The 25,455-nt window shown below is 40.8% G+C and overlaps 1 protein-coding gene across 1 annotated transcript in view; it reads left to right on the top strand.

Moving 5' to 3' along the window:
• ADAMTS12 (ADAM metallopeptidase with thrombospondin type 1 motif 12) overlaps positions 1 to 25,189 on the top strand; it is a 149,335-nt gene extending 124,146 nt beyond the window's left edge. Inside the window, exons 18-24 of the mRNA XM_039709900.1 lie at positions 4,355 to 4,565; positions 6,621 to 7,769; positions 12,318 to 12,470; positions 14,996 to 15,169; positions 16,752 to 16,898; positions 18,630 to 18,783; positions 21,442 to 25,189. Coding sequence (XP_039565834.1) covers positions 4,355 to 4,565; positions 6,621 to 7,769; positions 12,318 to 12,470; positions 14,996 to 15,169; positions 16,752 to 16,898; positions 18,630 to 18,783; positions 21,442 to 21,647 — 2,194 coding nt within the window. The 3' untranslated portion in view covers positions 21,648 to 25,189. The remainder of the gene's footprint in view (positions 1 to 4,354; positions 4,566 to 6,620; positions 7,770 to 12,317; positions 12,471 to 14,995; positions 15,170 to 16,751; positions 16,899 to 18,629; positions 18,784 to 21,441) is intronic.
• Positions 25,190 to 25,455: the final 266 nt, after the last annotated feature.

Genomic DNA, 25,455 nt, shown 5'->3' with positions numbered 1-25,455 from the left:
GAAATGTGAGCCTTAACATTCTTGTTAGCTGAATTACTCTGTATTTATTTTATGCTTATTATTACACTTATTGTTATACTTTCTCCTAAAATAATTCAGAGGAAAATGAAAAAAATTGTCACAATACATGTATGCCATGTTTTGATTCAGAACAAAATAAAGTTGGCTGGACAGCTGAGAGTTAAAATGTTATACATCCCTCATATACTGCTTCAGTGATACTGGTTAGATGCAGGGCATCAAGACTGTAGCACAAATGCTTGCTTTTTTCCACATCATGCTATGGAGTATGATTTCCAGTTGAATGTTTCTTTGGTAGGCAGGTATTTAGTCCCATAGGTGTTAATGTTAAAATCAATGGATACTACTTGAAAAAGAGTGAGATTTTAACTACTTACAGCATTGTGAATAAAGTTTTGCTTTCCCCTGTAAAGAAAATTGTCTGGAGCCTTTTTAACTCAACTACCCACTTGAACAGAGTAACCATAAATAGATTATTTTAAAAGTACTTGGAATCTGCTACTTTTTATCTGTTGTTATTGCATTGTCCTGCTTCCAGACTGCTTAGTACACTTCCAACAGCATAATAAGAATAGGAAATCTTGGTTTCTATTCCAAAGCAGAGAGTGAGAATCAGTGAACCATTGGTATTTGCTGTGCCTGATGCTGGACAAATACATCATGAAAGCCAACAGTCTCTCTTTAGGTGTGACATGCCATGATGGGAAGGAGGGAACTTTTGGCCCCATAGCCCCAGAATTCCATGCTATTGCTTTTTCAACAAGATTCACACATCATTCACCACACATCTTCTGTGTATAGCTCAGGACTATGTCACAGGCTTTGGGGCTCTGCCTAATTTGTAATAAGCCTTAGAAACCCAGTTTGTGAGGAAAAGATAAGTCTCATTTAAGGCAGCTGAAAGCCACCTGAAAGAATGAGATTTTCTTCCAATCTCTGTCCCAGGCTTGATTGCAGAAGAGCTGAACACTCACACCTGCAGCTCAAAACGACCTGAAGTTGTTTTCACCATAGAGGAGCCAGACAGGCTGATCTCTCTTCTGACAGTCTGAAGAAAAGCAGTGCTCATGCAAATTAATTATCTAAATTGTGCATTTTGCTTGTTTGTTTGCTACCACAATCTTTCTGTGCCATGCCTGTCTATGGAGATAAGGCAGTCATTTCACTTTGCAGGGATCTGTTGATGCATTAATACTTAAGAACCATTCAGTTGCTGTAGCAGTAAATGCCAGAGCTAGAATCGGAAACCAGAATTGGGTGCTGACTCCTGTAAGGCTTTAGTGCCCACCAGCTTGTCCCAGTCTCTCACCACAGTCTTTAGCTTGGCTGGGAGATCCAACATCTTGGCCATTTCCTCTCAGAAGTTGCATATTTAGAGCTCGGATTGCTGTGTTAATTCTGGGTGTGTGTTTGGCAGTCACGTCCAGTTTTGGTTATGCCTCTGTGCTGTGAGGAGAGAGCAAAAGCTCCAAGATAAGCACAGCTTGGCAAAGCAGTCACTCAGGTGCCACTCTCTTCTTTGTGGTCCAGAGCCTGCTCCGGGGCATCCTGTACCAGAACAGACAAATGGATGTTGGCTGTTTTTCCATCCTTGCTCTGCCTTTGTTCCCCTTTGGCTGAGATGCCGCAGTTCAGGTCCTCAAGCAGAAACCATGAAGAGACAGGAGCACAAGTGATTCCATGTCAGGTTTCTGGCTCTTGGATTATTAGGCATATGCATGTACTCTAGGATGAAAATAGGAAAACACAACATCAAAAATTCCACTTACTGTTCAGAGTAAACTTCCAGTTAGAGCAAGTTTTTTTGAAGTTACCTGCACTGAGTGAGGAAGAAGTCTACAGAAAAGATTACCTGGCTGACTAGTTTTATTTTGATCATGAAGGTGGAGTAGAATAAAATCTTAATTCTGGGATTTTCTAACTGTGGAGCACCTGACTTTCCTGACTACTTCCACAGCTTTTAAAAAGTGTTTTGTGTACGACAGTTAATCACACACCGTTACTGCTGCTCAAGGTAGGTTCTGTGGTAAGCTCTGATAATTTATTGCTTGGAGATTGGTATTTCAATGTACCAGTTGTTAAACCCTCAGTCAGAGGCATTTGAAAATGCTGAGGGGGAAGAGGTGTCAGTTTAGCATATCTGTACCTCGAAATATGTAATCTGGTCCCATTAACATTAATAGAGCAGTTCACATATTTGTGTTCCATTTGTGCGGAAATGTCAGCAATTTACAAGATTATAGAAGAGATAAAATTGTAAAGAAGATGCAAGAGATGATAACAACCCTGAAATGGCTTGATTCAGGTGGTGATAATTTACTTTTTTTTTTTTTATTGCTGTGTTCAGCTGAGGTGTACTTACTTTTTATTTACTTGTTAGAGTTCCTTTGTTGTTTGCAGACCTGGAAGAACAGGAAGCAATCTGAAGGAAGGCAAGAGGAGGAGAAAGATATTTAGGGTAGATATTTTATTAGGGTAGATATTAGGGGATATTTTTAGTTTAATTTGGAAAGATTAGTTTATTTAGAAATATATTTTGGGATATTTTTTAGTTTAATCTGGTCCAGAGACCTTACCACTGGGTTGTGGTGCCATGGACTGCATTCTGGAGCAAAGCAGTCAGTGGCATGAGGGGCTTTGGGGTAACTTAAAAGGAAATGCTGTATGTATAGATTACTAAACAGGAAGAAGATAGGTGTAGGTACCACAGAGAAGACCAGATGGCTGCACAAATAAGCTGTATCGTAGCTTGATGGCTCTGAGTCTTGGTTGTTTGGGTTGTTTTTTCTTTAATTATTAGGAATAGATACCAGTGCCTTCGACATCAGTGGCAGCTCATTTGCAATGGAAATAAAAATTAATTAAGGAACATGGAAACTACAGTAGGAAGGGGAGAGGGATTATCAACAGTGACTAAGCATAAAAACTGTTATAAATCTGGATGCTGAACTTTGATGTATTTATCAGAGTAGGATTATTTTGTCTCTAACTTCATGGACCTTAAAAGAAAAAAAGCAAAAAAAAAAAACAACAAAACAAGCCAAAACCAATAGAATACTGTTGGTTGTAAGCCAAAAGCATTTTTTTCTGTCTTTTTAATAGAAAGGTGTTTTTGAAATATATTCCTGCTTTGTTTTCACTATAAGGCTTTGTTGTGACCTCCTTGAAAACTCTGGAATAAGCAATATTGTTTAGGAGCTTTTGTGCCTTAGAGTTTAGAGCTCAGCCAGATTTTTTATGCAGTAGCTTGAAGTTGTATTCTTCCTTAGGGCATGCTTAACTGAAGGAAAAAAGCTTTTCTTGGTTTGATGTTTTTTCCTTTTTTTTTCAACTATAAAGATAAATCTTCAGATAAATGTCACGGTTGATGCCAGTGCTTCTCAAACTATAGAAACCTGGAAATTTTTGCTCCTCTTTCTTACCACAGAAGGGAGATATGCAGGTGCACAATCTGCTCTAGGTCAGCATGAGAAAAAATAGTTGGATGGTGCTGGAGAAATGCTAAGGTGAACCAAATGTAAAGGGAAGAGCCCTTGTTGGTAAGGTGTTTTGCACTGGAAAATACTGTTATAGAGGAAAGTTACCCTCAGTTTGGTAGAAAATTGCATACCACAGTATAGAATACTGACTTTAATCACAACAGAGACACATAATTGGCTTGTTTCTGCTTTGTTAAGGAATGAAGTACAGAAAAGTCCGTCCTAATGCAGGCCTGGACACCATGCCCAGAGGGACAGTGCTGCAGGGCTCTGATCCCATGCAGCATAGCTCTGACTAACTTGGTTTTGGGGCTGTGTCAGTGCCTCACTGCTTCCCTTGTGGAGGGAAGTAACCCTTGTGGAGAGCCAGTTTGAGTATTTGTGCAGTACTGGCTGCTTAGATGTGGGTGAAGGGACCTTTTCCCCCTCTGTGCTGTCATTACAGACTCTCCAGTGATTCTCATTTGTTAACTCTTCTGTACTGAGGCACCAATAAACAAACAATGGGATAGAGTAAATTGAGTACTTGCTTAAGTAGATTTGTTAGCAGATCTTCAGATTTGGATTTGAAGGACTCCCTACTCAGTAGATTTTACACTTTATTGAAGCATAATGCCTTATTGTCCGCTTTTGTCTGGAAATCCTGCCTACTTCTGTCTTCTGTCTTTCACTGTCTGGCTGGTACTAGAGCACAGGGTGGATGGGAGAGTTTGAGTGATCTGAACTTAATGTGAAGAGCTTAGATCTGAGCCCAGATTTTAAATTACTGGCTCTTTTTCTTGCAGCCTCTAACCTTTCCTTGACATGCTTGTGGTGGGTTGTTTTCTGATGTTTCTCACCCTGCTGGGTTTCAGGTGGTGGGCAGGGGAGTGGCAGAAATGTTCGACCACATGTGGCCCAACAGGGCTGAAGAAGAGAACTGTACTTTGCATCCAGACAGTGGGATCTGATGAGCAAGCACTGGATGTCACAGAGTGCCAGCACCTGCTTAAACCAAAGACCTATCTGTCATGCAACAGAGATATCTTGTGCCCATCTGACTGGACAGTGAGCAACTGGACTGAGGTAAATTCATGTTAGCTGAAACATTGAACTTTTTCTCAAAATGACCTATTATAGTCAGCAAAAAGGATGAATGATCTGCTCTTTTGCCTTTTTAATTCTTTTGTAAAATACTTTTCTATACTTTAATGTGATCATAAATCCTTTGTGCAGGAAAAAAATCCAAACCCTGCTTCCTAAAGACTTCAGAAAGTGTTGCGTGTTAATTTGCTGAGCTTTGGGACTGTAGAACATGGTGTGCTTAGTGCTCTCACTGTGTGAGAGCAGTGGCTGCTGTGGGCCAGACTAGGGGGATGACTACTGTCATCTCTGTAGGTCAGCAAAGCTTTTTTAAATTCTTTACATTCATATCTCTTGCATCCAAGGCTCTGCCTTTTTTCGTATAGCTTTGGGAATATATGGGAATTGTTCAGAGCTGCACCAGGCGATGTTCAGGTTAGACATTGGGAAGCGTTTCTCTTCTGGGAGGGTGGTCAAACCCTAGAACAGGCTGCCTAGAGAGCTGTTCAATGTCCCCAGCCTGTCAGTGCTTAAGAGAGCATTTGTACAGTGCCCTTAGCAGCATGCTTTGGCTTTTGGTCAGTCATGAAGTGCTCAGGCAGTTGGAGTGGATGACTGTTGAGGGTCCCTCCCTGCTGTAAATACTATCTTCCCTTCTTTTTTGAAGGGAAGATAGTATTTGCAAGGAAGATCTTTCTCCTCAGTTTTTTTTTTTCATTAGACTCACTGCTATGAGAACAGAGTCACACACTGAACTAAAACTTGTGGCTGTATTGGATTGGTTTATGCTGCTCACAAACCATCATCACAGAATATTGATTTTTTGTTAATTGAGTAACCCCCATGTTTTAAATACTTGTGTAAAAATAGATTGAGTTTACATGACTAGCAGTACAATTATATAAGAATGGCACAGTGCTTGTGCTCATGTGCTGTTTGATTATATTTACAATTTACTGATAAAAATGCATTTTTACCACTGCAGAAACTGGAGAGAGAGTGTAGGACAGGTATTTCACCTGCACAAATGACAGAAGCTGATGAAGCTGTCTGCTGTGAGGCTACACTGGTTGCTTTCCTGCTCCTGTTGCTGCAGAGCTGATATTATTTTACAGCTGTGAACAACAGAGTGCTCCAGCAACATCCAGCAACACGAAGTCACCGGTGTTTCTAATGCCCTGTTACCCAGACTAGCTCTAAAGTGAGTTAAATGTGCCAGGGGCAATGAAGTCCTGGCAAAAGGAGAGTTCATCATTCATGTTGAGCAGCTGGTTAGGCATCCTAGGAAGAATTCTTCCAGTAGGTTTTTTTTGTAATATCTCCACTCCTACTCAACCACTCATCCAGCCTTAGCATCTCCAACCAGAGAAGTGTGATTTTACAAAATCCTTAGTTGAGAGACAGCTGTTGAAGGCATGGCTGTACCTGTGGGGCCGAGGATGAAAAATGTCACAGAAAAACTGCATCCTTAGCTGGGGTCTCCTTAGCTCCCAGCACTCTTTTATACACAGCAGCTCTCATTTAAATAGAAACCAGGCTGGCTAATTACTTTGGTAGTCTCTAATTGAGAGCAGACATGCAAGTAGCTCTGGCAGCAGTTCATGGTTGTACTAAGACTGAATGAAAAATCCATTTCATAAAGTGAACGAGGGTCTGTGAGTTGCATGGATCACCACAGCAGGTTTGTGGCACTGTGAGCAGCACTGAGCCAGTCAGGTGTGGGTTCAATACCAGGTTTTTAGACTGCTTTTTTATAAATCTGATGGAAAAGGTATTGGCTAAATGACTTTGTGAGTCAATGAAGAAATGTAATTCTATCATACTAATTTAATATTTTGTCTCTATCATGTAGTCTTTTTTCACTGCTATTTCTCCAAGGTGATGTTTACTGTCAAAAAATTTGGAAAGAACTCCATGGTAGCAGAACATCACTAGAGTGAATTGTTCTTCAGCAAAAGCTTTATAATATATTATTTGTCATTATGCTTCTTTATTATAAACACATACCATCTGATACTTCTGTGCAGGGGAGATACATTAATTCTGTTTCATTTGCAGTGCACAGTCACTTGTGGTGGTGGAATAAGGACTCGTAATGTCACCTGTGCCAAAAATAATCATGAGCCATGTGATAGTTCCAAGAGACCAAACTCCAAGGCCCTGTGTGGTCTTCAGCAATGCCCTTCTGCTGGAAGATTTCTGGTTCTCCCACAGGCACCCAGAAGAGGCAAGATCATAATCAGAAAAACAAATGCCAATCCTGAACGGAGTCTTCCTCGCAGAATACCCAGACCAAACCCCAGGTTCCATACAACAACAAAAACACCCAAGCATGAAAGTATAACTCCCAGTTTGCCTACGTCCTCTGGTTTGGTCAATGTCTCAGGAAAAGAGGGAGAAGCCAACAGGACATTACAAAGTAATTTTGATGAATCAAGTGATGTTTACAATTACCCAGTTGTTTCTACTGAAAATAGCTCATATCAAAATAGTACTTCATGGCCTTTTCATAACAGCTTAAGTACTGAAATGATAAGACATGCTGAAAACACTTCTAAAAGTGAGCCAGTTTCTACTGCAGAGAGTGAGATGCAAAGAAGTGAGGACACTCCTGTTTCCTCTTTTACCAGTAACCCAGAAATAACTTCCAGCTATGATTACTTAACTGAGGAATCTGACAACACTGATGGGCCACTTGGAGTCAGCAAGAAAGCAGGTGATCACTTTTACAGCACAGAACTCAATCCTGAAATCAGGACCAGAAGCACAACCTTGGACATTGCCTCTCCTGTCACTCAGATTGAGAGTGTGACTTCTCAGACCCCACCAGCATCTCATCACCAAGACCTTTCTGGGCTCAATCCTGTTAGCAGAGCAGCACAAGGGCTGGCATTTCCAACAGCACCAAACTATGTCAGTCTGCAAGTTGACATGCCTGTTGTAGAGGTAACAACCCCACAGGCACTGGTTACAGAAATGCCCACAGAGCTTGGTAGTGCCCCAAGGGACCAGACTGACAGCAGAGAAGAAATAAAGCTGCCTGAGACCGTAACCACTGGCACACAATCCTCAGCTCCCAAGCATGCTCTGAACAGCCAAAGTGCAGCATCTGAAGGTGTTTTAATGAATGTCACAGACAACAGCCACGTAATAACATCCAACAGTTTGCCCAGTGATGCCTACTGGATAGTAGGCAACTGGAGTGAGGTGAGTTATTTTTTGCTCATAAGAAGTGGAGAGTGTGAACAGCTGTCTGAAACGCTGCTGAAGAAATGGAGTTTCTTAGTTTATCACAATTTTCTGAAATCAGTATCGTACACATGAAATGTTTATCACGGAAAAAAAGTGGTAATTTGGGATATCTAACATTAGGTTGCTTACAGAGAATGAATATAGTCATCATGGGGCCTGGCCATAATTTACCAACTTTTATTTAATACTCTTCCCACTGTAAAGTTTTATTTTTATTGTAAATAGAGTTCTTTTTGTGCTAAAGAATTTTATATTCTTGAACTCATGATACCTAAAGTGAGAGATGTTGGTCTCTGAACTAATTATCTCACTTTTTGGTGGCCTTTTTTACCAAGCTAAAGAAAAGTCCCCTACTGTTGATCTGCCTCTTTGCCCAGTACTGATGGGGGATGCTATCCAAGGTCTGTTTCTCTGTGCCTGTTTGCTCTTGCATCTGCTGGGATTGATTCACAATCGTAGACATGCAGAAATTCAGGGCCAAAAAGCACAGGATGAGATGACTGAGTGTATCTCATGTCACTGGAGGCATACCTAGACCCCTGAGATGGTGTTGGATGCAGACAGTGGGTAAGGCCCCTGCTCTGTCCTCAGTGCATCAGCACTTGTTCAGGACATGTACTCCTGCTGGCAATTTGAGCTTTCATCTTGTGCCTTCCTGTGGCCAGGTGAGAATGGCCTTAGCTTCCCATGTTCTAGTGGGACAGGTGAGCATTCCCTCCTGCGCATATCCCTGTAAGAGAAGGCCTGCTTTTAGATCTGCTTGAGTGCAAGACCCTACAGAGAAGACCAAGGGAATGGTTGTGGCCCCAAGCCCCCACAGTCTGAGCAAAGGCCTGTCCATGCAGAGATGCTGCTGTCCTACTCATTCATTATCCACCTTGAAATATTTTCCTTATAGAGAGCAAACATCAAACCCTCGTACTGAAAATGAGAGTTCTCCTTTTTTGTATGCAGACTGTGGAGGAAAATTATCTTCTTAACTCTTTTGGGGTCTGACATCTAAATTCTTTTGAGATTTTCCTTGTGTTCTCTAAATTTCTGGGGAGTTCGTTTTTGTTGTCTGATCTTGCTTCAGTTTCATCACATATTTTTTATCAGTGATGTTCATTGTGGTCCCAGTGGACACATGACATGTAAAATCAACTAATTATTATCATTTTATATATTACCCTCATTGTGAACGCAGAAATGAGATTTGTCTTGTTTTGTAACCATCTTGCTTTGATGTATTCAATTTGTGGTCCATTGTAAGTGCTGGATCCCTACTACAGTATTTCTAGATTAGCAGAAGTTCTTAATTACATTTGGGAGCTGTGTGTGTGTGAATATATATATATATGTGTGTATATGTGCTTGCATAAAAAGTTTTTTCCTAAATGTAGTCTTTTGTATCTATTTTTTTATTTCAGGCTACTGTTTTCTTACAGCTTTTATTGTGGTGAGGTGTCATTGAATTCAGATTTCAACATTCCTGCCTATTCTCCCAGTTTGTCATCATCTTCAAATGCCTTAAATGCATGTTGTCTTTCCTCATACAGTCAATTAATGAAAATGCTGAAGAGAGCCTGGCTTTGGAGCCCTGTAGAACTATATTCAAAAAGTCTGTTCATTTTGACATTGAACCATTGAGAGCCACTTTGTTACAGTTTTTCAGTTAGTTGAACACCAACCTTGTGATTATTTCACCTAAACTGTATTTATATTTGATAAAAGAACACTTTGCAGGATCATATAAAAGTGCATCACAGCAGCCAGCTCCTTATTTTCATTAAGCCCTGTTCCCCTGTCAGAAAAGGATATTAGACTCAATTGAATTATTTCTTCTAGATGGGTCCATGTGGGCTTTTCTATTTCTTTATCATCTTTGTTAGTATTTGCCACTTTGATCTTGATTGTTTAATAATTTGGTTTTTATCTTCTTATGAAGTGTGCTTGGGTGAAGCATTCCATTAGACCACAGATAGGACTTTTTCTTTTCCTAGAGATTAATTGGAAGATATTCTTATCTAATCCTCTGGGACTTTTCTAATCTATTATAAAAATTGATTCTCAACAGTTCAAAGATTATTGAGTAAACACTTGAATGAATGTAGAGATGAGGTGAATAGATTTGGTTTCACAGAACTGATGAAGTCAATTTTAAGATACTTAATGCATCTAACTTTGTTATTCTTTAATAATTTAGTAGTTTCTTGCTACTCTCATTCAAGCTGTTGTTTCTTGTTAAAATAAATTTTATGGGAAGTGTGACACATTGAACTTTATTTTCAAATTTGAAGAAGTGATGAAAAAGAAAATTTATGGATTCTCCATCTTTGAAGATATTCTGAAGCCATCTGGACGTGGTTCTGGGAAACTGCCTCTAGGTGGCCCTACCTGAGCAAAGGTCCTTTCCAATTTCAACCATTCCATGGTTCTATTAATAAACTTAGCTATTCTCTTTCACATGAAATAAAAGTCATCTATTTCACATACACACCTTGAGTCTGACATTTACAGAACCTTTTCTTTTTGTTCATTACTTTTAATTAATTTTCAATCTACAGTTTTCTGGCTTTATTTTTGCTCTTTTTAATAAAACTTTGAATCTGTTCTAGATGACATCTCTCCAAGACATTGGTATTTCAAGACCACTGCACCTACTCTGATGAATATCTTGCTGTGCTCTTTCTCTTTTAGTAGCTGTCAATATTTTGACATTGCTTTGCTCTGTAGGAAATGTCCATACTAGTAAATAAATAGTGCCAAGAGCAGTGATAGTCACTGAGCTGGAAAGGTGTGACATGTCCCATAAGAAGGCTGGCACTTGTCCCCTCAAGGGAGAGCACTGATTTGAGGAGGGCATAACAGTGCCCATTTCCACCAGTGTTTGTCTGTAAATTTTACTTCTTTCCTGGGCCATTCTGCACTGTCACATTTCCCTTCCTAAGAGCTTTTGGGGTAGCAAAGATACTCCATTACCAGCAGATCCTTTCATTCTAATACCGGTCATCTCATTCTTCTGTTGGTTATGTACAGTCACCTGCACTTTCTCCCTCTGTGACCAACATCTGCTGTGCCAAGAGGAAACTTTGGGTCCCAAATGACAAAGGGAAAAGCAGTATGTCTTCAGAAGCTTAATTAGCATCAAACAACAGTCAGAAAAGCTCAGGATTTATTCTGAAACCATTTGAAGTATCCTGCCTTTCTCTCTTGACCCTGTGTCTTCAGACAACAGGGTTTGAAAGAATCCTGCAGTTTCACCTTCCCCAGACAAGAGCATAAATCTTCCTCAGTGTGATCTGCCCAGCATCATCCGTGGAGCTATCTTTGCTCTTCTCACTGTGCTCAGAAAGGGGCTTTAGTCAAAGACTAATCATCCCTTCAGTGAAGTCTTGGTGGTGTCAGGCTGGTGTAGCAAAGCTGGGGAAGGCATCAAGCCATCAGAAAGCAAGACAAGGGCAGTCTGTCCTCTCAGTCAGAAGAATTGCCTTGGATAGGTGTGTCACTAGGCAGAACAGAACAGTGGTGTGCAGTTCCCTTTAACAGGACCTCTGTGGCCACTTGGACATGTATCCCAGGAACTGCCATGAAATCAAACATCTCCAGTGTTGATTTTTTTCCCTGCCTTAGCTTCACCTTAAGTTTTCTTATTTTTCCAAAGGAAACTTACTCAGCGTTCCATATTTAACTTTCCCACTGCCACGCAGGGAGTTCAAACCACACAGTAGCATTTGCTCTCTTCATTGTTTTGCTGACTTAATCCAAGATTATTTGTGCTGTTTCTCATGCCAGCTACAGGCTGCTTAGTGCGTGTTGAATTTGGGTCTACATGTGTAGCTCACTGACCCACCCTTTGTAAGGCAGAAAAAGGTAAACAGGTGTCTCCAAGCATTTTTCAACCCCTCCTGCTTCAGTATATGATGATAGTGTTTGGAGTTTTTTGTGAGGAGTGTGCACTCTTGGGATATGGACTAGAATAGTCAATATTCTCTTTCCTCAGACACAAAAATCCTCCCAGATGTTGAAAACACTCAGCCACTTTCTGAAATAATGATTTAGAGAAACAATTTCCTGCACAGTTTTCCTAAGATTCTCACATATTTGTTTAAGATTTTCAGCATCATGCACTCAATTACCTGACTTTCTCATCAGCAGTATTAGGGGTAGAGAGGGAACATGCTGAAGATTGGATGCAATTACATATTACTTTAGATCCCCAAAGATAACAGAAGAAAACAGTGGAACAGCTGGTACAGATTTAGAATGTCTTGGTAAGCAGAAGTTTGCCAAAGAAAAGAAGTGCATAGTATAAATCAGGATTGGTATTGTCCTAAAAAACCATGAAAAGCCCTCCTTCAGAATATTAAGTAACATTCAGGTGAATATCAAATCTTCTTTTGTTTATCTCTGATAACATATCTAAAATTGCTCTAGATATTTATATTTAGGTTCCAGGATTATTTCCAGAATGATGTACTAATGTTGAATTTGCTCCTGGGCTTTCCTCTTGTCCTTGTGCAGTGCTCTACGACCTGTGGAATGGGGGCTTTCTGGAGACATGTGGAGTGCAGCAGCAGGAACACATCTCGCTGTCAGGGCATGAAAAAGCCTGATCCTGCAAGGAGGTGTTATCTCCGCCCATGTGCTAGCTGGAAAACAGGAAATTGGAGCAAGGTAACTTCATTCAGGACTGTGTATGAACAGTAAGCTTGCAAATTTCAGTGTGTATGAAACTCTAGATATTTCATTTTTAAAACAATTATTTACTCAGTGAATGCATACATGATTCCCAGTTGACCATTCAGCACTAATTTACTAATTTCCTGACCAAGTTATATCTGGAAACACATCTGCTGTGAATTTTGTTCTTCCTGTGGTGGATTGTGCTCATTAACTCTTGCATCTAGAGCCAAAGCAGGACTCTCTGCTCATGTTCTGTGGAGCTGACAGAGCAAAGCTGTACATAGTTGCTTGTGGCATCTTTTAAATCTCCACCTCCGGGGACATATCCTAATTTTAAGAAGTAATGGGAATTTGGGAAAGGGAGTTGTCATGTTCCTACTCACCCTTGTCACCATGTACTGTCTCTTGACAAGGTCTGTTCCCCATGCACATGACCTCTAAGTCTGCTCTGTGTAGGATTCTGTTTGATCCTAGTTTTTTACCCACGGCCTGTTCAAGGGACAGAAGAGTGTCCAGGGTGCTAAGTGGAACCCAAAGAATTGTGCTTGAGTCCTGTTTTGATATTTTAAGCTGTGTGAAGAGCACCTGGAAGAACTTAGGTGACTTCTTGGAGCTTATTACATTTTGTCTTCATGCAGTCTGAAAATTGAGTTTCAAACCACGGGTTATTTTTCAAGACTAAAAAGAGATAAACTACAAAATTTTGTTTTAAATATTGTTGATTTAATAAGAAAAAAGGTGTCTCAAACTTTTCCAGTATAGATCGCTTCTGTGGACAATGTTGTTGCCATTGGGCTAGAGGGCAGATTGATACAAATAAAAAGTTATAGTTACAAAACCTGTGTTATTATTGAGCTCTTAGACATAAAATTGATTTGTACAGGAATTACATGCCTCTTTAGAAAGTTCAGGAAAGGCCAAGGCTTTACATAACTACATTTAAGCCTTTGAAATTAATTTTAAGAGATACATAGACATCCTGCCCTCCCAGCTGCAGTAGGGCAATTTCACCTTCACTTTTTCTTCGTAAATGTCATTGCTGTTGCAACTAGTGAATGATGGTCAGCACAAAAAATAGCTAGCAATCAGGTTTAATGATAAAATATAACAGGAAGAAAATGTTTAAAATGTTAGACCAGTTATGAAACAAGTTTGAGGCAAGAGGCTTCTCCTATCAGATTTGTGTTACCCTCCGTTTTTTCCATCAAGCGAACTATACAAACCTAATTAAAGTTTAATATATAAAAAGAAGTTAAATTTTGCTTGCTTTACAAGTGGCAATTGTTTTTTGTTACTCATTTCAAATATTTTGAAGATATTTTGTCATTATATTTATATTGTTATTAATTATATTGTTGCAGCAAGATGTCTGGGTTCCCTGCTACTGCAGTAGAGCTTTTTCTGTTTTCTACTCTCATTTAATTTTTCCCCCTCCCCTAAAAGAAAGGTGCTTCAGACTAAATCTTAGAGTCTGTGTTTAATGCCAGATATAATTTGCATATATCTTGAGACTGTTGTACTCAGTTTCTTACAGAGTCACTTCTGTCCACTGTTTCTATCCAGAGAGACAGAAACCTGTCCTGTGGTCAAGAGTAAGGATTCCCTTTCCATCCATTCTTCATGTCGTAGTGGAAGTATTGCATTCAGGTTCCTTGCTTAACTAAAGGATGCTTATTTATGCAAAGGAAAACATTATGAGTTGCTGTTGTATCATAGTGGTAAGGGTGAAAGGTGATCTGAGAAGCTTTCAGTGGTGCAGTTGGAAATGGCTTTTATTCTGCTTGAAGACAAAATGTGTATTTTTCCTTATCCCTGGTGTAGCAAATTCAATTCTTCATCCAGAGCAGGGAAGATCCTGAATTTTGGTGCCTGGAGACAGGACCTGATGATGCTGCATGAGGGTTGGAAGAAGCTCTGGCTAGAAAAAGGAGACTGGAAGGGTTCACATAGTTGCTCAGCAGAGCTCTAAGCTGGGCAGTGATTTCACAGACTGTGAGTGAGGGTCAGGGTGCCTCTCTCTTCCCTCCCACCTTCTCAAACTGAGGCTGCTCTTGGGTTCCCACCCTCATCTTCCTTGCACCTCCATGGCACTGTCCTGGTGCCATGGAGGTGCAAGGAAGATGAGGGTGGGAACTGCTACTCACTCCCTTCCTCTCTCTGAAGCAGCTGAGGAACTGACAATATCCCTACCAACAGAATCCAGTTTTTGTATTTATTGCATTACAACTCTTTCACTATGACATTTTTGGAAGTAGCTGGCAATATTTGCCAAGTTAATATGTATCCATATTATTAATGGCCATAGCAGTGTAGCAGGGCGAGTACTTACATGGTGTGTTCCGGGCTGCTGTGAGGAAAGCCACATGTTTAAGCCTCATGACAGGTTGGTGTTACAGTAACCTGTAAATTCCCTCTGTTCAGGATGCTCAAAGCTCAGGCTGTCCTCGTGCTCTGTGGCTGGGGAAGGTGTAGCCCCTCATCACGTGGAGATGTGCCCCTCTCTGTTTTGTGTACAGTGCTCTCAGAACTGCAGCGGAGGCTTCAAGACCCGAGACGTTCACTGCATCGATGTTGGGGAAAAGCGGCTGCTCAGGCCTTTCCATTGCCAGTTACTCGGCTATAAACCACAGCTCAACACTAGCTGTAACACAGAACCTTGCTTGCAATGGCATGTGGAGCCCTGGAGTGAGGTACTGTTCCTTAAAAGAAGCTTTGTGAGTCAGCAGTCTCCTTTCAGGTAGCAGCGGCTGTTGGGTCCCGTGCTGTCAGGTAAAACTGTGCTCCAAGGAAGACACGCAGCTGGTGAGTTCTTGTGCATGGCTGCTGCAAAAATTAGCACAGGTGTTCATAAGGCTTCACAAAACCATTCTTATATTCTTAATTCTTCAAATTACCATGTCCTGTAGGGGTGAAGCAGATGGCCTGGAAGAAAATTTGTTGCAGCTACCATATTGGATCAGTAAATGTGGTTCATTTAGATGAATCCTTTTTGCTGCGGTTTTAATGTTGCAGTCTCATTATGGAAAATATAGAATGTTTATTTACACTTTTGGACTGAAATTTTATGGAGCAAAGGCTTAGACCAGGCGTAAGACAAATCTGACTTTTGGGTACCTTTGTAACGCAAATCTGCGCCAACCAACTCAGAGGCAGCCAGACACATATTTATATCAGCCAAAGCATGTGGCCTGCTTTTATTTTAGAATTTAACCCCACTGAAAGCAGCTCTGGAGAATGCGTCATGGTGTTTGCAACCCTGTGGACCTAATGCTTCGGGATTTTAAGGGAGCTGATCACATTGTCTTCACAGGGCACTGACAAATCACACCTGGAGGAGACCAGGGTGGGCTGTCAGAGCAATCAGCAGGGGGAGGAAGGATAAAGATAGTGGAATGATTACATTTGTTTCCCACTTGAAATACTTTATAAAAACACTAGTCCAACCCTGGAAGTTGTCCTCATGCTAAGGATAGTGGGTAGAAATAGATTGAAAGGGTTCATTTATCAGATGTCAGATGTATTGTTCTGTCCATACGGGTGCAATTCCTTGTAGGACAGTAACAATGCATTATTCAAACTATATTTGATACCTTATTTCATATCAGAGTATAAAATACTTTGTGTATTTCAAGCAGACTCTACTACAGACTGAGTGAAAAAATAGTAAAAAAATTGGTGAATAAATAGTTCTAGAATGTGGAAAGAAGAATGTTTAAAAAATAACCTGGGTCTCTATTTTTGTATGACACTTTCACTGCCAAAGATTTCAATTGTTGTATGGATTGAATTTTAATGTCTCATAAAAAATGAGATGCTGCATCTTATGAACATGTTGTGTCTTCAGTCAGTTACAGATTAATCCTGCTGACATATGACTTCTACTCTAATTCTTGTTAGAGATGCTGCTGGTGGTGATGTTGATGAGCAATTCTGTGTTGCCTGGTCTGTGTAGCCACTTCTACTCTGCCCTTTAGTCCTTCCAGTAGTATGTGCCAGGAGCAGCTTTTCTCCATGTGGCAGCTTCTTCTCATTCTCCTTCCAAGCACATGGAATAAGTGTCTCTTAAGAAAGTGCAGAGCTTTTCTTCTTGTCTGGACTTGAGGAATTGATGTCCAGGCAAGCCTGTACATCTTTGTAAACCCATGGGCCTGTGACCCTGAGTCCTTGTTATCTGTGGCCCCACATTTCTAAATGAACATGTCCCACCACCTTTGTGATCTGTTTCTGGTTTCTCATCCTTCCCCAGCTCTGACTGTGCCCCTCTCTTGGCAGTGTTCGAGGACGTGTGGCGGTGGCCAGCGGAAGCGGCGCGTCTCCTGCCCACGGGAAGGGCACTGTGACTGGACCAAGAGACCTGATGCCATTGCATCGTGTAGCAGGCAGCCTTGCACACAGTGGATTCACCAGCCCTGGAGCCCGGTAGGATTCACTTTATTTCTGTTTTATTTCTTGTCATGAATTGGCCATATTTGGTCATGTTATCCACTTGTCTCTGATCATCAGCACCTGTGGCAAGCACAGTTCCTTATGCACAGCTGAAGCTGCAAGAGAGGAACTTCTGAAAACATTACTGAACATTTCATAGCCAGCCCTGTCTGTTCCTTCAGGTGACAGATAATGCAGCTTCTATTTTTTGCTGCTGTATTAGATGTCATTGGAAGTCTGGGATCTTTTGTCTAAGAGCAAAGAACATTACCATTAACATTCTTCCACTCCATGTTTGAAATTTTCCACTGTTTGAGGCTATTGGAAGGGATCAGGTGATCCTCAAAACAAATTTGGGGAATATTGTACTTGCCCATACAAAGAGAAATTCTGAATTTTGATCAATAACCTCCTACTTAGTACTGGAAATCTTACTGACAAATATGAGGTGTATCTTTGGGGAACCTTCTATTATCTGCTATACCTACTTATCTATAAAGAAACTAGTATATCTAATAAACCTTTCACTCCAGTTTCCTTAATAAACATTGCATACATTACAAGTACTCCTCACAGCATAGTGGAATATTGAAGTAATGCTAAAAGCAGGAGCCACAAATCAGGAAACATTGGAGTCTCATTTAACACAGAAAATTCAATGAGTTTGTTTTGACACAAAGCCATTAGATGGACATGTCTATAAGGTAATGTAGTGTAACACTTAAATACAGAAGTGAAGCACAAAAAATAAGCAACAGAATACCAAAAGTTATAGCAACTATTTCAACTTACAGCAACTTATTTATTAATCCCATATTGTTGTATTCATTAATAGTTTTACTTTATAAAAGTATTTTAAATGTCAATATAAAGTTATTGCAAGAATACCTAAATCTTTCAGTTTACGCCAGTACTATTGTGCTTCATGTATGGAGTTACACATTAGAGAGGGGATAATTTACAGAAAATTACAGAGGTTGCACTCCTGTCTTCGTCTCTTGTGCTTCATTAGCTGACATTCTCTATCTGCTGAATTCTTTATCTCATTTATCTGCTGGCACTATTTATCTGTAGAGAGAAAAAAATTTATAACTAATTGGGATTCTCAGACACTCTGGGAAATCACAAGAATTGAGTACATTTACAGAATGGTACAGGAAGATATTTTAAAAGTGTTTGGGATTTATGGCGTTCTGTGTGCAGTCAGAACAAGCAGCTGGCAGTTCTTTTGTGGTCATAAAGAAAGGGTAACCACCTGTTTAAACTCCAGGAAAGAAACAAAACCTTATTGGGCTTTTTAAAAAAAATTGACTTGGTCATTTATAGATCTAACATTGCAGTTGGTTATTCATGTTTAACTTAGATAGTCAGAAAACACAGGAAGCAAAAACCGTCCGAATTTGTACAAATTTGGTTTATGAGTCTCTTCTGTTGTAGGACTGGCTTTCCAAATCATACTTTTCCTCTGTGGAAAACAGTCCTCTCCCCGTTTACACATTCCAAGATGCTGTATTTGTACCATTTGCCCTCGGCTGTTTCCTGCCAAATCTGGCCACAGTGCACCATGGAGGTGTCTGGATGTACAGGACACAGAGTACTGTAATGGTATTGCTTCTGGATCACCTGGGCAGTTTTAGCTTCCTGTCACATCACAGCTCAAATATTGCCATATTGCAAAATTTCCATGGAAAAAAAAATTTACATGTGTTAAAATTACTCTTTCAGTGTGCTGTTTCCTGTGGAGGGGGCATTCAGCAAAGAACTGTGAAATGCATGAATACAGAAACTAATGAAACTGAAGATGACAGTATGTGTGTGGATAAATCCAAGCCCACAGAATATCAGAAATGCCACCTGCAAGAGTGCAGGAAAAATACAGGTAGAGTAATACACATGCATGAAATGGTTTTTTCCATTTCTGCTGAGATTCTGCAAAAACTGGGAGCTGACTGAATCTATCAACAACTTTTGAGCAGTGTGGGCTCAGTAATTACAGGTCACCGTGGCCTGCTACTGCTCAGCTCTCTGTTGGCAGAACCACACTGTTGTCTCTTCCAGCACTCCTGGCCTTGTGTTGCCATGATGGGGAGTGCAGTCTTTGAGCATGCATCCCTAATTTATGATGACACAACTAAATTAGTAGGTCTCCTTCTATTGGTCTGTTTTAGGTAACTCAGGGTGCAGTGAGGACTGTGGAAGGACACACAGTAAGTCCAAACAGATGCCATTTCTTAAGATAGATCCTTCTATGGAAGCTGTAAATTCTGGACTAGGAGTGCAAGCAAGGAAATTCTTACAGACACTATAAAAAAAAAAACCAGTGTCCCACAGAGTGAGACTGTCCAAAATCAAGAGGTGAAGAGAAGTGCTCTTGTGAGTCAGGGTGTCCTGTACATCTGTCCTTCAAAGGCCCAGGAGCCCAGCTGTGTACATGGTTAGTAGCCCAAAAAAGAGGCATCAGGGGAAAGGGGAATCTTATAGAACGAATGACATCTTTATGAGCAGTCTGTGTACTGCTGCATCCAGAAGGTGCCCTCAGATAAGAACAGCAACATCTCACAACCCTTCTAGAAAAACTTTCAAAAGCCTTTTGGAAGATGATCTTCCCTATTAGTCAGTGCTAAGGGTCTAATTTGACAGTGAGACAACGGTTTGAATCTGGAGGGCAGTGTGGATCTGACGTGCTCTTGAGAGTGATGCCTCACTCCTGCTGCTGTTCACAGAATTTTAGCACATGTTTTGCCCTGGGGTGGATTGGTCTGCTTATTTCCTGTCCCTCTCATGTTCAGAAAGACAAACTCTGATAAATACTGCCTACACATATTAGTAATAGTTACTTCTGTGAATAAAGGCTCAAGTGGCCCATAAAACATAATAAATGCCGTACTGGGTAAGCACTGGTCCGTGCAGCCCACCCTTATGTCTCCAACAAAGGCATTGGAAAATGCTGCTTAGCAGGAATGCAGGAGGTTGCTGCTTTCCTGAGATTCATTTCCGTGACAGTCCTCCTGCATTTCCAACTGATATATATTAGGACTATTAAAAGTTCTCCATGTAGTACCTTTTTATTTAAACTTCCATTAATATGTTGCACCTCTTTTTGATGCTGTGGTGCTGTCTGCTTCCACGCTCTCCTGTGGCAGCAAGTTCACAGAATCATGGAATTGTCAAGGCTGGAAGGGACCCTCTAGACTATCCAGTCCAACCATTCAGCCAGCAGTGCCACTGCCACCCAGTGTCAGATCCAGATGCCTCTTGAACACCTCCAGGAATGGTGACTCCACCACCTCCTTGAGCAGCCTGTTCAATGCCTGACCACCCTAACAGTGAAAAAATGATTTTTAAAGCTAATCTGAACCTCCCCAGTCTCAGCTTGAGGCCATTTCTTCTTGTCCTCTCACTGTCGGTGTGGCAAGACAGGCTGAGCCCCACCTCACTGCAGCCTCCTTTCAGGTAGCTGTACAGGCCTGCAGTCCCCTGGATCATCCTTCTGACCCTCCTGTAGATGAGCATTACATTTGCTGATTTCCAGTCAGGTGGAACTTCTCCAGTTAGCCAGGACTGCTGGTAGGTGATTGAGAGTGATTTGGCAAGTTCTCTCACCAGTATCCTCATTACTCTGGGTAGGTCCCATCTGGGCCCATAGACTTGTGATTCTCTTAATTGGCAAAGCATGTCCCTAACCATCTCCTCCTGGATTATGGAAGCTCTGTTCTGCTTCCTATCCCTAAATTCAAGCTGTGGGGGCTAGATATCCTGAGTGCAGCCATTCTGTCACAGCCTGGCGTGAAAAAAAAAAAACTGATTTCTTCTGTTTTAAACTACCTTTATGCAAGTTCTCCTTGAGTTTCACCCCTTGCAGTGTTGAGGGATTTGCTGGAGAACAGCCTTGTTAACATACCATCTTCCTTCTTTTGCACACCTTGTCTTCTCTCAGCTGAGGACCTCCAGTTTCTAATATCTGGATAAATCTGGCCATCTCAGTCCATTAGAGCTACCACAGACCTACCAGCACGGTGGTACAGACAGCAGCAGTCCCTGCCATATTCTGATGCTGCAGGGATCAAAGCATAGCCAAGCTGAACATGCAGTTGGATGTGCATTGTCTGCACTCTCCTGCCTGCCCCGGCTGGCTGTGCAGTGCTCTGCCAGCCTTGCTTGTCTTAGGGGCAGTTACAAGAATGCAAAAGTACCAAATTCAAATCGTTGTTGCCAGGCTTTCTCTGGCAGTCCTTATCAGGAGAAAAGTTGAAGGGGAAAACATGGATCAGCTATGTCTGCCACAAAAGTAAAGTCTCACTGAACAGTCGTGAGTGCTGTATTTTCCAAAACAGAAGGTCATGTGTTCACTAAAAGATCCAGCACTAGAATTTCAGTGGCAGGTCAAGCTGACCCATAATACAAAGGAAGAGAAAGCCACCATAAAATAAGACCTTTAACAGCCATGACCATCTGACATAAAGCAGTTCAAAATTTTAGAAATACAGGGAGCGTGTAAGCAAAATACAGCTAATTCTTGTAATCTTCTTCACTACAGGGCTGCCCTGCAGCAGAGACCAGCTGTCAGTTCACTTCTGCCAGAGGCTGAAAGGCATTGGCAAGTGCTTGCTGCCATCAATACAGACTCAGTGCTGCTTCACGTGTAGTCAGCCCCGAAATCGGAACAAAGCAAGACATGGGGATCAGCGAGGCTTCAAACAACAAAATTACACTAAATCTAGAAGAAAACCACCTCAAAACTAAGAAAACAGCAATCAAGGAGCTTGGCACTAGCTGTTTCTTTTTCTTGTTTCCTTGAATAGAGCTTCTGTTTACAGGTTTTACATTCCTTACTTTTTTCTGAACCATCCAGCATAAATGGAAATCTGTGATCAAAACTGGGAAAGCACATCACCTAGGGTTATCAGTCATAATTTACTGCTTCCGTTTTTTTCTCTGTAATAGTCCAAAATTTGTAATGTAATTTTCAATGTACCAGCAGCTAGTACTACTTAGGCATGTGTAGACACTAGAAACAGGCTTGCAAGATTTTTCTGATTTTTTTGTAATGAATGTTTAACTTGTTTTTCCATCTCTTTTCCAAAATCCACTTGAAACACCAGCACTGCTTACTCAAGAGTGCCTAGTGAAGGTGGCTCTCGGGACAACAGACACATACCTGCAATGGGTCAGTTCTCTTTATGCTCCCTTGCCTTTCTTTTTTAGGAATCAAGGTGAAGTGGCAGTGTTTCTCTAAATTCACTGCTCACTTAATAAATTTAAAAGTAGAGTTTTGTAATTTCTGATTACGATAGGCTTGATGAATTGAAACTTGTTTTTTTCAGGAGAAAATAAATCTTTGCTTAGTACTTGACAGAACCTCTAAAGGATACCTCAGCCATAACCTGTTCTTGACAGTTTTCTTTGCCACAAATGTCTTGCTGTAACCTGAAAAGCCCATAATATGTGGGATTATAAGTTCCCAAGTATGTTTTAAGCAGCATTTCTTGGTACCGCAGAAGCCAAGATGTTTGCATCTACCACCTTAACGGTCATAGAATCATTTAGGTTGGAAAAGAGTTTTAAGGTCAACAATTCCAACTTCTAACCCCGTGCTGCCAAGTCCACCACTGAACCACGGCCCTAAGTGCCATATCTCCGTGTCTGTTTTACACATTTAGGGGAGAACCAGCAATATCTTTCAGCCAGTTTTATACATTCCATCTGATAGAACAGATGAACAATTTCAGTATAAAGAAAAATCTGGTTTTGCAGATCTTTTGCTAGACAGGCAATAACACTTTCATGTATCATCTGTAGTTCCTCTCCATTTAAAATTAAATGTCCAAGGCCATTTGAAATTAGATAAGGCAACTAGCTCAAGACCATGGCCAGTCTTTATAGCTGCAGATATTCAGACACAAATGATACATGTCAGCAGGACATAAAAAGCTGTCAGGAAATTGATGGAGCATAAAGGTTGTACCAGCTTGTTCTGCAGCAAAAATTTAACCTCGGAACCTACCCTTTGGAAAGGGGGGTGTTCTCTCTCTCCTGACTTCTCACTTCCCCCCGTTTTATGTTAGTGGTGAGCTGCGTTTAGTTCAACAGTGTTCCAGCTGCTGAACAGAGGAGCCAGGAACCTTCACTGTAATGGTTTCCACTCTTCCACAGCACAAAGAGTAAAGGAGTCACATAGTGAGAAAGCAAAAGACTTCTAAGCTGATGTAGGTAAGGACAATTGGAAGTTGAGTCTTTTGCATTTAAAAGCTGAAATCTTTCTGTTCTTTGATAAATGAAAAAGAAAGGAAAGAGCAATGAGCTGGCCCAGCTAAACAGTTTTGCTAATTTCATGTTAACTCATGTGATGGAATTCAGCTTTACAGACTTAAATCTTTCCTGCAGCTTCAAATGTGGTGTGCAGGAATTTCAGCTGGAAATTACTCATACTATGCTTAGAAATCAATTTTACACCATCAGCATAAAGGCCAACTAGCAACTGGAAACTCTGTCATTCACACAGATGTTCAGTGGTAGAGCTATCATGCCATCCAGTATCTCCTGGTAAAGCACAAGAGCACTCTACCACCTCACTCACAGCAGACTTTTCCCACAGTGTAAATCCATAATCATAGTGGAGCTGAGGGCTCCTGGGACAGGAATCTGAGGCCCAGAGTAGTATCTGCATACCTTGGGCCCCAGGCATGAGGGCACTTCCAGTCATATCTGTTTTGCTAGTGAAGAAAATGCCAAAACAAACTGCAGGGAACCAAGACCAGACCTTTTGAACAAAGCTGGGCATTTTGAAAAGAGCTGGACAAGAGCAGACATTTAGATTCCTCTGGAATTCAGTAGGATTTGGACACCTTGGCTCTTCTGGCTTTTTCAAAATCCCACATTTTCACCCTGCTTACCTTAAAAATTCAGACTGTAATACAGGGAAATGCACATTTTATGCAATACATGGTGGGACACATAGTCATGAATCCAAGTGTCACAGTGGTTACAGAACTATGACTAATAGTAGCTTTTTTTATAGGCAGACCTTTACATGAAAGTTAATAGAAGTATTTCAGCCTGGCTATAATATATTAACCTAATGATGGCCACAAGTCAAATTGTCAATTTTCAAAGATTTGTGTCCTTTGGCTAAGGACTTACTTCTTCACTTGAAGTCTCTGGGAGTTCAAAATATGCAGCATGGTAAGGTTAGATTTATTAACCTCTGTGGTGGCAATATAACCCCAGATTTAGGTGCTGATAAAACAAAATCCACTGTTAAAAGTGTGGTGCTAGGGTAAGAGACATGGGGATGACTTGCAATGGTGCATGTGTGTGCATGCACACACTCTTACAATAATAATGTCTGTGGTGTTGCTGGCCAATGCCAGACATGATGCTTTTTAAGTTTCACAGTTTGCTTCTCTCCTTCTGGGGACCCTTTGAGCAATGGAAATCTGGGCAGTTTTTAATCCTCTGGACACAGAAGCATTGAATCATGTGCAGGAGCAGAGGTGTCATGCCTGATTCAGGAAGGATTTGGGCAGGGCTTGGGCTCGGGCTGCCTGGTGTAGAGCAGTTCACTGACAGCCAAACAGCCTGGGTGTTTGGGCAGTGCAGGTGCTCCTCACATTCCCAAAAGCATTCTATAGGATTTGGGCAGTTCCAGGTCAGATTACTTTGTGCATAGAGGTACCTGCATAACATTTTATCCACAGAGGTCAGCAGAAGGAGGCCACCAGGTATTTGGGCTAATGAGAAAGGAGCTGACTGAGTGGATGTGGTGCAGGTTGGAGGAAAATGCCTGCAGGAATTGTCCTTTCCAGTGCTCCTTAAGTATGCAGTTAAATAATTTCTGCCTTCATTGTTTTCTTCAGGGAGCTGTTATTTCATTTGAAATGAATAAAAAGTGAATAAATTATATTATGGATATTATTCAGAATAATCGTTCTACCCAGGGAAACACAGTCATTACTGTTTCTCAGCTTAAAACTTTAGGAAAAATACTGTGACAACATGAGCTGCTTTAACAGAGCAGTGCCACTGCTGTTATGACACAACTGTTCTTAAGGTGGATTTATGATCTGAATGCAGATGGTCATTAGTCTCAAAACTGAATTGAATACTAACTGCAGAGGTGTATTATCATTATATTATTGTATTAGCCCGAGACACATCAGCTTCAACAGACTGCTCAGGAAAAAATGTGTATTTGTCACATTCACAGCTTGTTCTAACATTTCAAGGTTTAAAAAGCAAACTATGATGACATATTTGTTTCAAGCTTCAATAAATGGCATTGCATATGTTTGATGTCTCTGGTATTTTGTGTTTCCAGTGCAATATTTGTACAATGGAATTTCCAGGACAAAAAAAAAGGCATTAAAATATATTTTATATGTCAGGGGTCCCCATCACTGAGTTGTTTTGGTGCTTGATACTCCAGCATAAAAAGATCATTAAAATGGGTGAGGGGAAAAGGTAGAAGAATATGGTGCTAAGAAAAAATATACACTAAAAGGATTCATTACTTCCCATGAAATAGAGAAAATCTTACCACTTCTAGTGGTTA

The sequence above is a fragment of the Passer montanus genome, unplaced genomic scaffold (assembly GCF_014805655.1).
Source record: "Passer montanus isolate IOZ18808 unplaced genomic scaffold, ASM1480565v1 scaffold22, whole genome shotgun sequence".
Taxonomy (NCBI): Eukaryota; Metazoa; Chordata; class Aves; order Passeriformes; family Passeridae; genus Passer; species Passer montanus.
Note: the sequence above shows the minus strand (reverse complement) of the source record. Positions and strands in the feature narration are given on the sequence as shown.